The sequence below is a fragment of the Mus caroli genome, chromosome 17 (genome assembly GCF_900094665.2).
Source record: "Mus caroli chromosome 17, CAROLI_EIJ_v1.1, whole genome shotgun sequence".
Classification (NCBI taxonomy): Eukaryota; Metazoa; Chordata; class Mammalia; order Rodentia; family Muridae; genus Mus; species Mus caroli.
This window is the reverse complement of record NC_034586.1, coordinates 42,320,839-42,335,230: the sequence shown is the minus strand read 5'-3', so window position 1 is coordinate 42,335,230 and position 14,392 is coordinate 42,320,839. Positions and strand designations below refer to the sequence as shown.

The following is a 14,392-nucleotide window of genomic DNA, read 5'->3' as shown; positions in this document are numbered from 1 at the left end:
AAAAAAAAAAAAAAAAATCAAAACAAAACAAGAGCTAGCATTGTAACTCATGTACAAGAAGCCCTGGGTCCTATCGCCAGCCATGCATACAACTGGGTGGCACAGGTTTGTAACTCCAACATTTGGGAGGTGGAGGCAGGAGGGTCAGAAGTTCAAGGGCATCCTCAGCAACACAGCATATTCAAAGACCGGGTTACCTGACAGAAAACAAAAGCAAGCATGCAATCATATTTGCTTTCTCTCCCCAGTGTCAGCGGTCACCTAACTATTTCTGTAGGTGACACTCTGTGGACTCACATTCGAGGGACACATGCTTCTTGAGCGCTGCCCTCCCCATCCCAGCTCTCTCGATCTTTTAGCAAATCATCTCCACTTCTCTGGGACTCTCTCCTGTCTTTAACCTGGACTAATAAAAATGAATAAATAAATAAATAAAAATATCTACCTTTGTAAACTTTGGGCAAACTGTACTTTGAAATTAAAAACTGACAAATTCTTAATGCTATCAGCCAATGCCCCATCGCTCACTGCCATTGCTCCTGATGAACCCCAAGGCAGGCTCACATTCATGTTCACATGCACACACACAAGCACGTGCAATGCACACTCACCTAGCTGATGGCCAGAGCCCCTTCATTGCCCTGAAGATCTGACTCTCTCTTCTCTCTCTCTCTCTCTCTCTCTCTCTCTCTCTCTCTCTCTCTCTCTCATTTTTCAGGTCCCAAAGGAGGTACAGCAGGCTTACTCTGGGGCAGGCATCCAGCCCCCTCCTGACTACATACGGATTGGCAAGGGGAGGGATCTGGAGCCCTGAGTTAGGATTCTAACTCCTATTACCCAAATGTGGGAGTCAGGGAAGGATATACTGAATTTTTGACGATGTGGGAGATGCACAGGCCACAGCAGTGGTCCTGGTACCCACAAGGTGGTTCACCTTGGGAGGTCTGGTCTCCTTGCTCTCCTGTGCTAGTCCTGTACCCACCTCCAGGGTACATACAGTTTCAGAACCTTCGGGACATCCACCTTAAGAAAGACTTCTTCTTGAAATACCGGGACCACGGCTTTTCAGAGATCTTCATCAACTCGAGGGAGGTGAACAGCCATCTCCGGCTGCCCCCGGGGGAGTACATCATTATCCCCTCCACCTATGAGCCCCATAAAGATGCTGACTTCCTGCTTCGGGTCTTCACGGAGAAACACAGTGAGACCTGGTGAGGGGCCTGCCTTGCTCTGGCAAGGGTCCCAGCCCAAGGGCTGCCCAGTGTCAGATTTTGGTCCTCCTTCACATCAACCCTATGATGCATGGAAAATGAGGCACGAAGATGTGAGGTCTAAATTTGTGAGCCACCATATATTTACTGGGAACTGAACTCAGGACCTCTGGAAGAGTAATCAGTGCTCTTAACCTCTAAGCCATCTCTCCAGCCCCTCTCCTCTAAATTTGTAATAGAAATAGGAATGAAACTAGAGCCCAGATGGTGTAATGGAGTATTAGATACTGCTCCATATGCAGTGATAGGACCCTCCCCAGATCACCCCCAGTACCCCCTCAGCCTTCACTCTCTCATGCCCAGGTTGCTGGATGACGCCAACCGGTTTGAACATCTCCAAGAGGTAACAGGAAGCTCTGGGCTAAAGGGCTTGGAAGTATGGAGGGTGCTTTAAAGACCGGCTCTCTCTCTCCTTTTCCCTAGGAGACTGTCACTGACAAGGATTTGGACAAGGATTCTCTTCAGCTGTTTGAGATAATGGCAAACAAGGTAAGAAGGCCAGGGGCAGAGGGGGAAGGGAGGTGGCCACCGGGCCTCGGGGGCAGAGCTGGTGATGGATCAGAGTAGGCAATTGATTATTATAGCTATTTCTCCTAGGATGGCGAAGTGGATATGTATGCACTACACAAACTTCTCAACAGGATGACAGCTAAATGTGAGTGTCCCACCCCTCCCTCATGGCTCACCCCGCCTCCGCCCCTCCCCCAAATCTGGCCTCCCACTGTTCTCACCCACCTCTTCTTCCCACCCCTCCCCTCCCTCACAGTAAGGAACTTCAAGACGAAGGGCTTTAGCTTGGAAGTCTGTCGCCGGATGATCAACCTCCTGGATGTATCTTTCTGCCCCCGTGGCTAGCCTACTGGGGTGTTTCCCATCTTCTTCTGCCATCTCTCCCTCCAGCATCAGTGCCCTTTCCCTGTGATAGGGAAGAGATCTGGGGGTGGGGTGGGGGTGGTGTAGCTGGAGCTCCCAGTTCTGGCTGTTAGCATTCGGGAACCCCAAGCCTGTGTAGACTGTGGACACCTTTTGTTTCCGCTCCCTCAGAATGCCCTCTTTCCTCTTGTCCTTGACTGATCTCCCTAGAAAGATGGTTCTGGCAAGCTGGGGCTTTATGAATTCCAGGTCCTGTGGAAAAAGATCAAGAAATGGACGGTAAGGGACCCTTAAAGAAAGAGCCAAGAGGCATGGGAATGGACAAGGAAGCCACTAGAACTATAGACACACACACACAGTCAAACTGGTTAGTAACCAGTATAGCCTGTTATAGTCATGAAGGGTTCGCTAGAAAGCAGGAACATTAGAGATCCAAGGGCTGATCAGAGGGGGCGGGGGGAGGCCCCAGAGTCTAGGGCAGATGTCATAAGCCAGTCATGCTTCAGTATTCTGTTTTCCAACCACTGTGACCTGCTGACGTCTCTGTCTGTCTTCAGGAAATCTTCAAAGAGTGTGATGAGGACCGCTCAGGGAACTTGAACTCCTATGAGATGCGTCTGGCAATAGAGAAAGCAGGTGGCGCCCTGCAGGGGCCGGGAGCCGGGAGGTCCTGTCCAGGCCTGAACTCTGCCCTTACTGTACCCCCCCCCCCACACACACACACATCTGTCCCCTAGGCATCAAGATGAACAACAGAGTGACCGAGGTGGTCGTTGCCAGGTACGCAGATGATAACATGATTGTGGACTTTGACAGCTTCCTCAACTGTTTCCTGAGGCTCAAGGCCATGTTTGGTGAGTGAGGCACCTGCCCCCTCTTGGTTAGGCCGGGAGAGCTAGCTGCCTTGCTCCCACATCCATTCATCCTGAGGCCTGTTGCTAACAGAACCTCTCCCACACAGACAGAGCACACACCTGACCCAAGTTCAAGTCCACAATGTGCTGGGGCTGTGACTTCTGTTTGTTCCCCCATTTCCTTCTCTAGAAAATACCGTATGGACAGTCACTGTTCTGCCCCAGGGGCTGGGGATGGAGCCCGTTGGTAGGGTGTTTTTGCCTAGCTGGCACCAAGCCACTAGGGTCCTTTGCTGAAAGGACCCAAATATAGCTGTCTCTTGTGAGACGATGCCGGGGCCTAGCAAACACAGGAGTGGATGTTCACAGTCAGCTATTGGATGTATCACAGGGCTCCCAATGGAGAAGCTAGAGAAAGTACCCAAGGAGCTAAAGGGATCTGCAACCCTATTGTTGGAACAACATGATGTACTAACCAGAACCCTGGAGCTCTTGTCTCTAGCTGCATATGTATCGAAAGATGGCCTAGTCGGCCATCAATGGAAAGAGAGGCCCATTGGACTTGCAAACTTTATATGCCCCAATATAGGGGAATGCCAGGGCCAAAAGAATGGGAATGGGTGGGTAGGGAAGTGGGGGGCGCTATGGGGGACTTTTGGGATAGTATTGGAAATGTAATTGAGGAAAATATGTAATAAAAATATATAAAAATAAATAAATAAATAAATAAATAAATAAATAAATAAATAAATAAATATGAAAAGATTGTCCCAACGATTTAAAAAAAAAGCCCATATTTATAATTCTTGAACTTGGGAAGCTGAGACAGGAGGATCACAAGTTTGGGACAACCCTAGCTACTTAATGAGACTCTGAGTTAAAACAATAGGGAGCAAGATGAGTCAGCATATAAGAGTGCTTGCTACCAAGCCTGAAGACCTGAGTTCAGTTCCAGGGCCCACGTGGTTTAAGGAGAGCATCAGCAGCCTCAGGTTGTCCTCTGAGCTCCGCAGGTGCAAGCTGTCATATGTATGCACCTGCATGCCCCTCTCACACACAATAAATAACTGTAAAACAAGTCAGTGCCCCCCTCCTCTTCCCAGGGCTCTATTCAAAGTAAATGGGTCCTGGCCAAGTGCTCTGAACCAGGCCCATCTCCTAACCAGGGTAGCTGTGATTCACTCCTGATGAAAAAGGGATACCTTTCTACTACCTTTGGGGTCTTTTAGAGCCTCATCTCAGATCTAACCCCAACCCCGCCCTCTACCCCACGCCCTTATCCTTAAAACAGCGTTCTTCTTATCCATGGACACCAAGAAAACTGGTTCTATTTGCTTGGATATTAACCAGGTAAGAGGGAAGGCATGGGAAGGGTCCCTCTGGCCACACCCTGAACCCCTCCCCTCTAATCCCACCCACTCTCCATCCTCTGCAGAAAGTCTCCTCCTCTTCTCTGCTGTCTTTGCAGTGGCTGCAAATAACCATGTGGGGGTAGGGAGATGCGAAGCCTGGCTCCCTCGTTCCTCCCTCCGCCGGCGGCGCTCCTGCTCCGGCCAGGATGGTGGACGCTCCTTGTCGCTCTCGCTCTCCAGTGCCCCAGGCGCGCAGTGTTTACTACGGGCTCCTGATCCGGGCTGACCGGAACTCCAACCCCGAACCCCTCCCCCACCCCACCACGCCCCGAGCACTCTCACGCCGTATTTAGACTAAAAATGAGGTGGATTCTCCCCCAGTTTTTCTCTGGCGAAGGCAGTCTTCGGCTTAAGTGTTCCCGCGTGCTGTCAACTCACACCCGCCTCCTAGCCCGCCCTCTTGTCAGGAATTCCATCGCCTCCCCGCGCTGCGTTGTACACATTATTCTAATAAAGAGGACAAGGTTGGTTTCCCACTTAATTCTTCAACACCAAAGAGGAGATCTGCACATGTGCTTGTCTACAAATTACTAGGGGGCGCTGCAGTTTTCCAGGATGTTAAACGCAGCTCAGCCCCAAGCTATGAAAACATTAGGAATTCTTAGATGCGTTGAGCGTTGTGGGGTGGAGGGGCGCCACTGAGCCAACGGCCAGCGAAGCCTGACCTGGGACTGACCCCCTCCTCCAGAGACCGAACCGCAGGGGTCTCAAAGATCAGAGGACAAGCTCCAGGTGTGTGTGTTGGGAGTGGTGGGGGTGACCAACGCCTTTAATCCCCAGACTTGAGAGCCAGGTAGATCTCTATGAGTTCAGGCCAGCCTGGTCTACAGAGGGAGTTCCTAAGACAGCCCGGGCTACACAGAGAAGCCCTGTCTTGGAAACCACACCAAACCAACCAACCAAATCAAAGGACAAGCAGTTGCAAGAGCCAGCCGGTAGACCACACAATGAGGGGCCCCTTCTGGTAGGCGACTGGAGGTCTGTCTTCCTGCTGTTGTAAGGGCTCCGGACTAGCTGGGTGGGCTGTGAGCAGCTGGTGTTTCTCCATCTCCCATCTCACCTCAGGAGGACTTGGATTGCAGGATTGCAGATGGCTTTTTAAAGTGAATCCCTGGGTCCAAACCATCAGGCTTGAGTGGCAGGCCATCTTCCTGGTCCTCTCTCTACCTTCTCTTATAGAGCCAGTAATAATGCCACCATAGGACCTTCCTCCCGTGACTCAGCCTCCTAGATAAGGCTTCCCTTAGATTAAACCACTTCCCTTAGATTAAACCCTCATTCCACAGAGCAATCAGAATACTTCCTGCCTCTGTGTGCAGCTTCCTAGGGACTGGTGGTTTCTGTCAAAGTCTGCAAATTCCCCAAATTCTGGCAGTTAGACAAAAGCCAACATAGGTCAGGAACTTGTGAAGCCAGTCCCACCTCTACCAAGAGAAGCCTTTCCCCTTATCACTAACAGAGGGAACAAGTAGCTACCTGCGGTGTTTATTAGTATACCAAAGCTCCCCGAGTGTCACAAGTGTCCGTTACACATTGCAGAGTCCATGTCTGCATCCTGGCTCCTCTCAGTTCTTTTTGTCTCTCCTTCCACCCTGAATTTCCTCCAGCTCATGAGCCTCCCTTCCCACACCTGCTCAGTCTCCTTATAACCCTGCTATTTTGACTCTCTCTCTCTCTCTCTCCACTCCAGTCTTTTGCCCGTTTTCTCCTGATCTCCCTCCTCCTCCTGCCTCTCTCTACCGGCCATATTCAATCTACTACTTTCTCTCTCTCTCTCTCTCTCTCTCTCTCTCTCTCTCTCTCTCTCTCTCTCTCTCTCTCTCTCTCTCTCTCTCTCTTGTCCCTACAGTAAAAACCTTCCCTTAATCACACCATGGAGCCTGGCACACCTTTGATCCCAGCACTCAGGAGGCAGAGGCAGGCTGATTTCTGAGTTCGAGGCCAGCCTGGTCTACAGAGTGAGTTGCATGACAGCCAGGGCTACACAGAGAAATCCTGTCTCAGAAAAATAAATAAATAAATAAATCACACCATGGACCTGATATGTCGTCTGTTTATATATACACAGTTTCCAGTTTCCTGAAGAGAAGAGCCGGGTGCTTCCTACTGGGACTGACGCTGTGCAGACAGCTGGGATTGCATCCTTTGAGATCCCTTCCTAGTGCTCCAGCCCTACCCCTTCTCTGTCACTCTAAAGATCAATTTAGTCAGCCTGTACAGAGCTGCCTCTTCCCCCTGTCATGGCCACACCCGACTGGCTGTCCCTTGAGGAATTGGTTCCTGTCCCACCAGCCCTTTGTTTTCCTCTAGTGTCCTTTGCCGTGTGATCAGTCACACTCTCCATGGAGCCTCGGAGCCTATTCTCCACACGACTCTCTCCATACAGAGCTCATCTCCCTAGGGATGGCAGGACATCCCAGCAGGCAGTCTTAGAGAGATTCTAAAACTAACAGGTCTTTTGAACTTTCAAAAGGTCTCAACCAAAGCAGGGCTTGGTGACGCACGCCTTTAATCCCAGCAGGCAGATCTCGGCCAGCCTGGTCTACAGAGTGAGTTCCAGGACAGCCAGGGCTACACAGAGAAACCCTGTCTGGAGTAAATAAACAAGCAGGCAGAGTGAGACTACTTGACCCTTGACATCAGTAAGTATTTGCCAGCACCGTACAAGCAATAGCTGTATACAGTTTGTGTTAAAATACAGAAAACAAGACACACCATTCTTCTAGGTCCTTTGACTCCATCCCAGTGGGTTCATATGGCCACTTATGCACCTCACCGCCCTAGGAGGTTGCCCCCACTGTGGCTTCCCAAGGATGTGTCCCCACAGGCTGTTTGACTACATTTCTGCTCTTCCCCCTTAGCCTAGGGCACAGAGATGTCAAGCCTACACCACATGTGAGCTGACTTTGATTTGAGTCCCTGGCAATCTAGATTTCATCTCTTGATGACCAACTGCCAATTTTCCACAGATGCTGCCCCTCCCCCACCCCCTTTCTCTTTCTTTGATGTCAGAAGAACAACTCTACCCTGCTTCTCGCCTCCCTCAAAGTATCACCATTGTTCAGTCTTTTGGTCTCTGAGAAAGTGGGGTCTGGAAGGATCTGGAAAACCGCATAATACTAGGTAGCACTTAAAAGCAGTGAGCTCAAATGCGACCCAGTCTGGAAACAACCAGTGTAAAGAAGCAAAGAGAACGAGCTCACTCGACTGAATTTTACTTTATTTCAGTGTGGCAGAATATGTGAAACAGAGAGTTTATTATTTTATGAGCCAGCAAGGTGGGCTCAGCAGCAGAGGAAGGCAGTTGCTGCCAAGTCTGACGATCTGAGTTCGATCCCCAGAACCCTTTATGGCAGAAGGAGAGAACTGAATCCCCAAAGTTTCCCTCTGAGATCCACCGAAGCATTAAAGTACCGAGTCCACAAAAATTGTTTGGCTGCCATCATATAAGAAATTGCCATTTTAGCGCTAAACACAATGTATTGTGGTGTGAGAGAGAGACAGAGACAGACTCAGGTTGTGAGGCTTGGCAGCAAACGCCTTTACCTCCTGAGCCATCTCCTCAGCTGGCCACTTAATATTTAATACTTCTTAAGTGTTGGACCAACCTGAAACAGAATCAACCGGAAGACTGAAGCTTCCCCAGCAGAGGCAAATGATCCCCACGTACTCCTCTAGATGGCGGTAGAGAGTTCTATCACGCTCTTGTCTGACGTTTCCTTTCCCTTATGCCATTGGGTACTGCTGGGAGTCAGCAGCTGCAACAGGGTCTCAGAATCCCCACTTATGCTGCGGCCGAGGGGTCCTTCTGAGAAATGATGCCATGCGACAGGCCTAGCATAAAAGGAGGTTTATTGTGGGAAGGGAGGAGAGCAGGGACCTGGTAAAGGGGTAGAGGCAGAGAAAGGGAGAAAGGAGACAGAGAAGGACCGAAGGGGAGAAAAAAGAGAGAGGCCGGCCGAGAACACGTGGGAAGAGGAGGAAGGGGATCTGGGGTAGCAAGCAGTGCTTTTATCCGCCTTACCTGGCTCACACTTGGAGGCGAGTGATGATGCACGCTGTTGCTAGGTAACTGTTGGGCAGAGCCTAGTGAAATTGTCTATAAACCAGTACACGCTATACTTATTTACATATTTTAAAAGACTTATATTTCTGTATGTAGCACTGTGTGTGTTTGCCACGTGTGTTGTAGGTGCCATCGGAGTCCAGAAGAGCGTGTCCGATCCTGTGGAGTTGGAGTTTCAGGCAGTTGTAGGTAACATTACCTGATCTGGGTGCTGGGGACTCAACTCTGAGTCTGACAGAGCAGGGCCGAGGAAGAGAGGAAGAACTTAACCTCCGCGCCATCTCCCCGGTCCCCTGTATTGGCTTATTTGCCTCAGTCTCCTGGCTGTCCTCATGCCTAGTTTCCTGGGTGTTGCTCAGGCACTTAGGAGCTCATTAACAGGTGTTTCCAAGCTTTTGATACAACAAGACAACACTACCCGTTTATGTCATCCCAGTGCTAATATTTCTTTTTTTTTTTTTTCTGTCTCTCTTTTTTCTTTTTAGATTTTATCCAGCTGGGAGCAGCCAAGAGTTTATATAAACAGCTCAGCATTGCAAACCGAAGCCCAAATACCATGAGAAGCCAGAACCAAGAACACCAGATACCCTTAGTAGGCACTCAGGAGCACCAGACCATGTCTAGCTTATTGGGCTTCTCCTCGGGCTAGTCCCTCTGGCCTCACTAGGTTCAAGTGATGAAGCCAGGGTCGGCTCTGAGATAACTATTGTCGTGGCTAGACTTGCCACCCAGATGGCTTCTAAGGTCCTAGAATTCAGTCAGTCACCCCTTTTGCCCTTTGAGTAGCTTCTTTTGTTTGTTTTGTTTTGTTTTTCAAGACAGGGTTTCTCTGTGTAGCCCAGGCTGTCCTGGAACTCAGAAATCTGCCTGCCTCTGCCTCCCAAGTGCTGGGATCAAAGGCGTGTGCCACCACTGCTTTGAGTAGCTTCTTTAGGATCCATTTGTGGTCATTATATATCGCCACAAACTTTGGGGAGTCTCATCTGGGGTTCCACAAGTTACCAAAGAAAATTGGGTTCCCCTTTTGGGAAGTCTTAGTCTCAACCATAAAAGGATTTAAGAACCAAATTATAAGGAAACTCTGGGTCAGTCTTATTAAAGGTTAAAAGAGAGCCTCTGGGCAGGCAAACTGTAAATCTTGAGGCCATTTGGAGAAGGAAGAGGACCAAGAGGAAGAGAGACACCCACACCTCTGGAAGCCATATTACAAGAGAAAACTTCTGGGAAAGAGCAAGAAATTCTTAAAGTGAGTGGGCTTTGGCCAGTCTTCCAAAGAAATAGAGAAGAAAGACAAAAGTAAAGGTGTTCTGACAAGCTGGATGGCTTAGCAAAGATGGTGGATCTCAAAGTAACTGCTGGGTGCAGGTATTCCTATAGGTGGCTGGAGAGAGACACACCTGTGGTTGTATGAGCAGTAGCGCACGCCTTTAATCCCAGCACTCGGGAGGCAGAGGCAGGCAGATTTCTGAGTTCGAGGCCAGCCTGGTCTACAGAGTGAGTTCCAGGACAGCCAGGGCTACACAGAGAAACCCTGTCTCGAAAAACAAAACAAAACAAAGTTTCTTAAATAAACCACCTGCACTTAAGGTTTAAAAGGTCGTGAATGCTGCTGTTCAGAGATTGATGTCTTTCTTCAAATTAGGATAAGATTTATCCCAAATCTTTTTTTGAGTATCCATAGCTAGAATACATGGAGTTAAAAATCTGTTAAATATCTGAGCATGTTATAGGGCCTTTTACCACCATAAGATTGATGTATCTTAATACTGGTGTAGCTAGGATATGGCCCGTGAAAAACCCATTTTCTTTTTTTTTTTTTTCCTTTCCTTTTGCTTTCTTCTCTTTTTAAGATTTATTTATTCTTTTATGTATATGAGTACATTGTTGCTGTCTTCAGACATACCAGAAGAGGGCATCGGATCCCCTTACAGATGGCTGTGAGCCACTATGTGGTTGCTGGGAATTGAACTCAGGACCTCTGGAAGAGCAGTCAGTGCTCTTAACTGCTGAGCCATCTCTCCAGTCACTCTTTTTTTTTTCTTTTGAGAGTCCATCTATTTTTATTTTATGTGTATGGGTCTATGGGTGCATAGACACACTTGTGTATGCATGCAGTGCTCATCGAAGGCAGAAGATAATGTCGGATCCTCTGGGACTGGAGTTACAGAAGGTTGTGAGCCACTCTGTGGTGGCTGCAAGCTGAACCTGGGTCCTCTTCAGGAGCCTCTGATGTTCTCAACCACTGAGCGACCTCTCCAGCTCACTGCTGGATTTGTTTGTTTGAGATTATAAATTTTATGTATGTGTAGGTGTGTGTGCATACCGTGTCCATGAGAGTGCCTGCAGAGGCCAGAAGAGGGTCTCGGACTCCACATGTTGTTAGGAGTTGCCTGACATGGATCCTTTGGGAGAACAAAAGTGCTCTTAACCTCTGAGCCATCTGTCCAGCCTCTCAGTGTCTTAGGGTTTCCATTGTTGTGAAAAGACACCATCACCAAGGCAATTCTTTTGTTTTGTTTTGTTTTGTTTTGTTTTGTTTTGTTTCGAGACAGTGTTTCTCTGTGTAGCCCTGGCTATCCTGGAACTCACTTTGTAGACCAGGCTGGCCTCGAACTCAGAAATCCGCCTGCCTTTGCCTCCCAAGTGCTGGGATTAAAGGTGTGCACCACCACTGCCCAGCCACCAAGGCCATTCTTATAAAGGACAATATTTAGTTGGGGCTGGCTTACAAGTTCTGAAGTTCAGTCCATTATCATCATGGCGGGAAGCATGACAGCATCCAAGTGGGCATGGTGCTTGAGAAGCTGAGAGTTCCACAACCTGTTCCCAAGGCAAGCGGAAGACTGTCTCTCGAGCAGCTAGGAGGAGGGACTCTTTGGCACTGGATGGAGAGCTTCAAAGCCCACCTCCACAGAAATGCACTTCTTCCAACAAAACCACACCTCCTGACAGTGCAACCTCCCAAAGAACCAGCATATTCAAACCACCACTGGCAGTTTCTTTGCTTCTTGAAGTTGCAGTAGTAGGAAGGTGGTGTCACGCACCTTTAATCCCAGCACTCAGAAGAGACAGGAAGACCTCTGAGTTCCTGGCCAGCCTGGTCTACAGAGTTCCAGGACATCTGGAGCTACACAGAGAATCCCTATCTCAAAAGAAATACATTAAAAAGTAGTAATAGGAAAAAATATCTTTAAATTTTCTTATTTTGTTTGCCTGGGTTTTGTTGTTGTTGTTGTTTTGTCTGTTTGTTTGGTTGGTTTTTTTCCGGAGACAGGGATTCCCTGTATAGTGCTAGCTGTCCTGTTCTGGAACTAACTCTGTAGACCATGCTGGCCATGAACTCACAGAGATCCACCTGCCTGTACCTCCCCAGTGCTGGGATTAAAGGTGTGTACCACCACCACTCAGCTAAAATTTCTCTTTTTTAAAATACTATTTTTTTAAAGATTTATTTATTTGGGACTGGAGAGATGGCTCAGCGGTTAAGAGCATTGACTGCTCTTTCAAAGGTCCTGAGTTCAATTCCCAGCAACCACATGGTGGCTCACAACCATCCATAATGAGATCTGACGTCCTCTTCTGGTATGTCTGAAGACAACTACAGTGTACTCAAATAAATAAATAGATCTTAAAAAAAAAGAGATTTATTTATTTTATGTAATATATATCACAGACAAAGAGATCTCCATAAAAACCAAGACTGTGAATGTCAATGTTTGTTGGGCTTTTTTTTTTTTTTTTAATATGGAACGCTTCACAAATTTGCGTGTCATCCTTGCGCAGGGGCCATGCTAATCTTCTCTGTATCGTTCCAATTTTTTTTTTTTTTTTTTTTTTTTTAGTATATGTGCTGCCGAATCGAGCACGTTTGTTGGGCTTTTATCTATCAGTCCCACTGTGAAAAGGAACTCAAAGACCTTTAAAGAGCGCTGAACATTGGTTTGGTTTGCTCTATTTCATTATTCTTTGCTAAGGACACACATGTGTTGGTTCACCTTACGTGGCCTTGTTGAGCTCAACTTGTGATGACACTGCCACTGTCCTGTGGGGTCCTATTTATATTCCTTCATCACAGGTCCTTCCACGTGTTTGCTATATCAAAATATCCTTTCAACCCTGTCTGCTTCAAGAAAACAAGTCTTTAAAGTGTTCACTTTAGCAAGACATGCTCTCATCTATGTGTCCCAACAAAACATCATTTGACAGAACTAACTTACCAAAGAAACTGGAAGTTTCCACTTGATGTGCTATTTCATCTAACCCAGGAAGCCCGTATGAAATTGTCTAAGAGATATAGTTATACATAACAAACACGAAGTGGGTCCTGTTTCCACCTCTCTAGCCCTGGGATTGCAGGCAAACACTACACACACACACACACACACACACACACACACAATCTCCTAGGTTCAAACAAGTTTCCACGTTTGTGCAGCAAGCCCTTTACCACCTGACTGGCTGAGCCCCTCCCCAGCCCCTAGGGACTAGTTCCGTTTTAGGAAGATGAGACGTTTGTCAGCCACAACGGTTGCACGTCTTTCCTCTTGACACTGTCTTTCCACACTGTCTTTCTTTAATATCTATCACATAGACCTTGTTCCTTCACTCCGGTAGATCTGTTTTCTCCCAGGCATCTACCACCAAGCCCTGCCTCTCTTCTTCATGACATTTGGCCTATTGGTGTCTTGTGTCCTGATTTCGGTAGCTGCAGATCATAACCAAAGGATGGAATGCTTATCTACTTTCCCCAGGGTTCTGATTCCCCAAGCCCAACACAAAACAAAAACCGCTTAGCATGTTCTCGGTAAGACACAGAAAACTGCCTTGAATTCTGCCTCCCCGGGAAACCACTTCCTGCTCCATCGTCCTCCGGGCTCCTGTGGCTCTCTGCCTATGTATTTACTTCTAGGACTTCTGGGAAGCCTGCAGCTCCCTTTTCCTCTCTCCGTGTTTACTCTGCTTCCCAGCGCAGGCCACAGAGTGGGAGTTTCCTGCCTATTCATCCCCACAGCAGCTTCAACGGTCTCTCCTTGACACCTCTCTGGGCCTGGCCTTCAAACTCTGGGTTTCCTGAGGCCTTGGAATCACCTTCCTTCCGGTGTCTGAGTCCCGCTGCCACCTCCCCAGGGGCTTCGGGATGCTTCTTTTTGATTACTGCCACCTACCCGGAGGGATGTCGAAGACTCCCTCAGGCTTTGCTTGTGGCCCCGGCCTTGAGTTCATTAGGCAGTTTTTAAATTCAGTCTGTTCATTACTTGGCTACCCGTCCTTGCTCAGATCCTTTCTTCCTTGAACCCCCTCCTACCCACCCACCCGTCGAAAGGCATTGCCCGACCTACTTCCTCCTGGAGACTCTGTCTAAGGCCCACCTCCTTCTCTAGCTGCCCCTCTTTCCGCCTCCCCCCTCCCTTCTCTGACCTCGTGCTTTTATGACCTATGGACAGAAACTTCCCATTTCCTGTTGTGTCTCCCATCCTGACCCTGCATTGAGAGGTTTTCACTGACATTTGCGTCTCACTGGCTTTTGGAACCCATACCTAGTGAATACTGAATGAGTTTGAGGCTTAGAGGGATGAATGGCTTCAAACTGTCCTGCACGACCCACCCCCAGCTCTCCAGCTGGGGCCACCGCAGCCCATTCAGGTTGATGTGCAAACCTCTGTAGCACATCTGCCTGGCTCCCAACCTCTTCTGTCACCAAGGTTCCCTGTGAATGTGTTCATTCATCCCTCAAAGGAAAAAACAAAACAGAACACGGAGGTGAGAATTATAAAGGCCTAGAGCTCTGTGTACCTGCAGACAGCAGTGTGATAAACAACCTACAAGGACTGGGTTTTTTCAATGTACTTTTTTTTTTTTTTTTTTTTTTTTTTTTTTGGGTAGCAGTGTTTCTCTTTCACCACATCCTCACCAGCA

At 48.3% G+C, this 14,392-nt stretch overlaps 1 protein-coding gene, 1 long non-coding RNA gene and 1 pseudogene across 2 annotated transcripts in view; 2 read left to right on the top strand and 1 right to left on the bottom strand.

Annotated features, from left to right (window-relative positions):
* Capn11 (calpain 11) overlaps positions 1 to 4,877 on the top strand; it is a 24,312-nt gene extending 19,435 nt beyond the window's left edge. Inside the window, exons 12-22 of the mRNA XM_021149100.2 lie at positions 719 to 730; positions 1,000 to 1,211; positions 1,575 to 1,614; positions 1,695 to 1,760; positions 1,869 to 1,926; positions 2,038 to 2,102; positions 2,355 to 2,423; positions 2,702 to 2,780; positions 2,882 to 2,998; positions 4,290 to 4,348; positions 4,467 to 4,877. Coding sequence (XP_021004759.1) covers positions 719 to 730; positions 1,000 to 1,211; positions 1,575 to 1,614; positions 1,695 to 1,760; positions 1,869 to 1,926; positions 2,038 to 2,102; positions 2,355 to 2,423; positions 2,702 to 2,780; positions 2,882 to 2,998; positions 4,290 to 4,348; positions 4,467 to 4,493 — 804 coding nt within the window. The 3' untranslated portion in view covers positions 4,494 to 4,877. The remainder of the gene's footprint in view (positions 1 to 718; positions 731 to 999; positions 1,212 to 1,574; positions 1,615 to 1,694; positions 1,761 to 1,868; positions 1,927 to 2,037; positions 2,103 to 2,354; positions 2,424 to 2,701; positions 2,781 to 2,881; positions 2,999 to 4,289; positions 4,349 to 4,466) is intronic.
* Positions 4,878 to 6,992: 2,115 nt separating this feature from the next.
* LOC110312176 lies at positions 6,993 to 9,251 on the top strand. The gene is made up of 3 exons (XR_002380030.1): positions 6,993 to 7,052; positions 8,603 to 8,665; positions 8,962 to 9,251. It is a non-coding gene; the product is annotated as an uncharacterized LOC110312176 (long non-coding RNA).
* A 2,963-nt stretch (positions 9,252 to 12,214) lies between these two features.
* LOC115029822 lies at positions 12,215 to 12,302 on the bottom strand (annotated as a pseudogene).
* Positions 12,303 to 14,392: the final 2,090 nt, after the last annotated feature.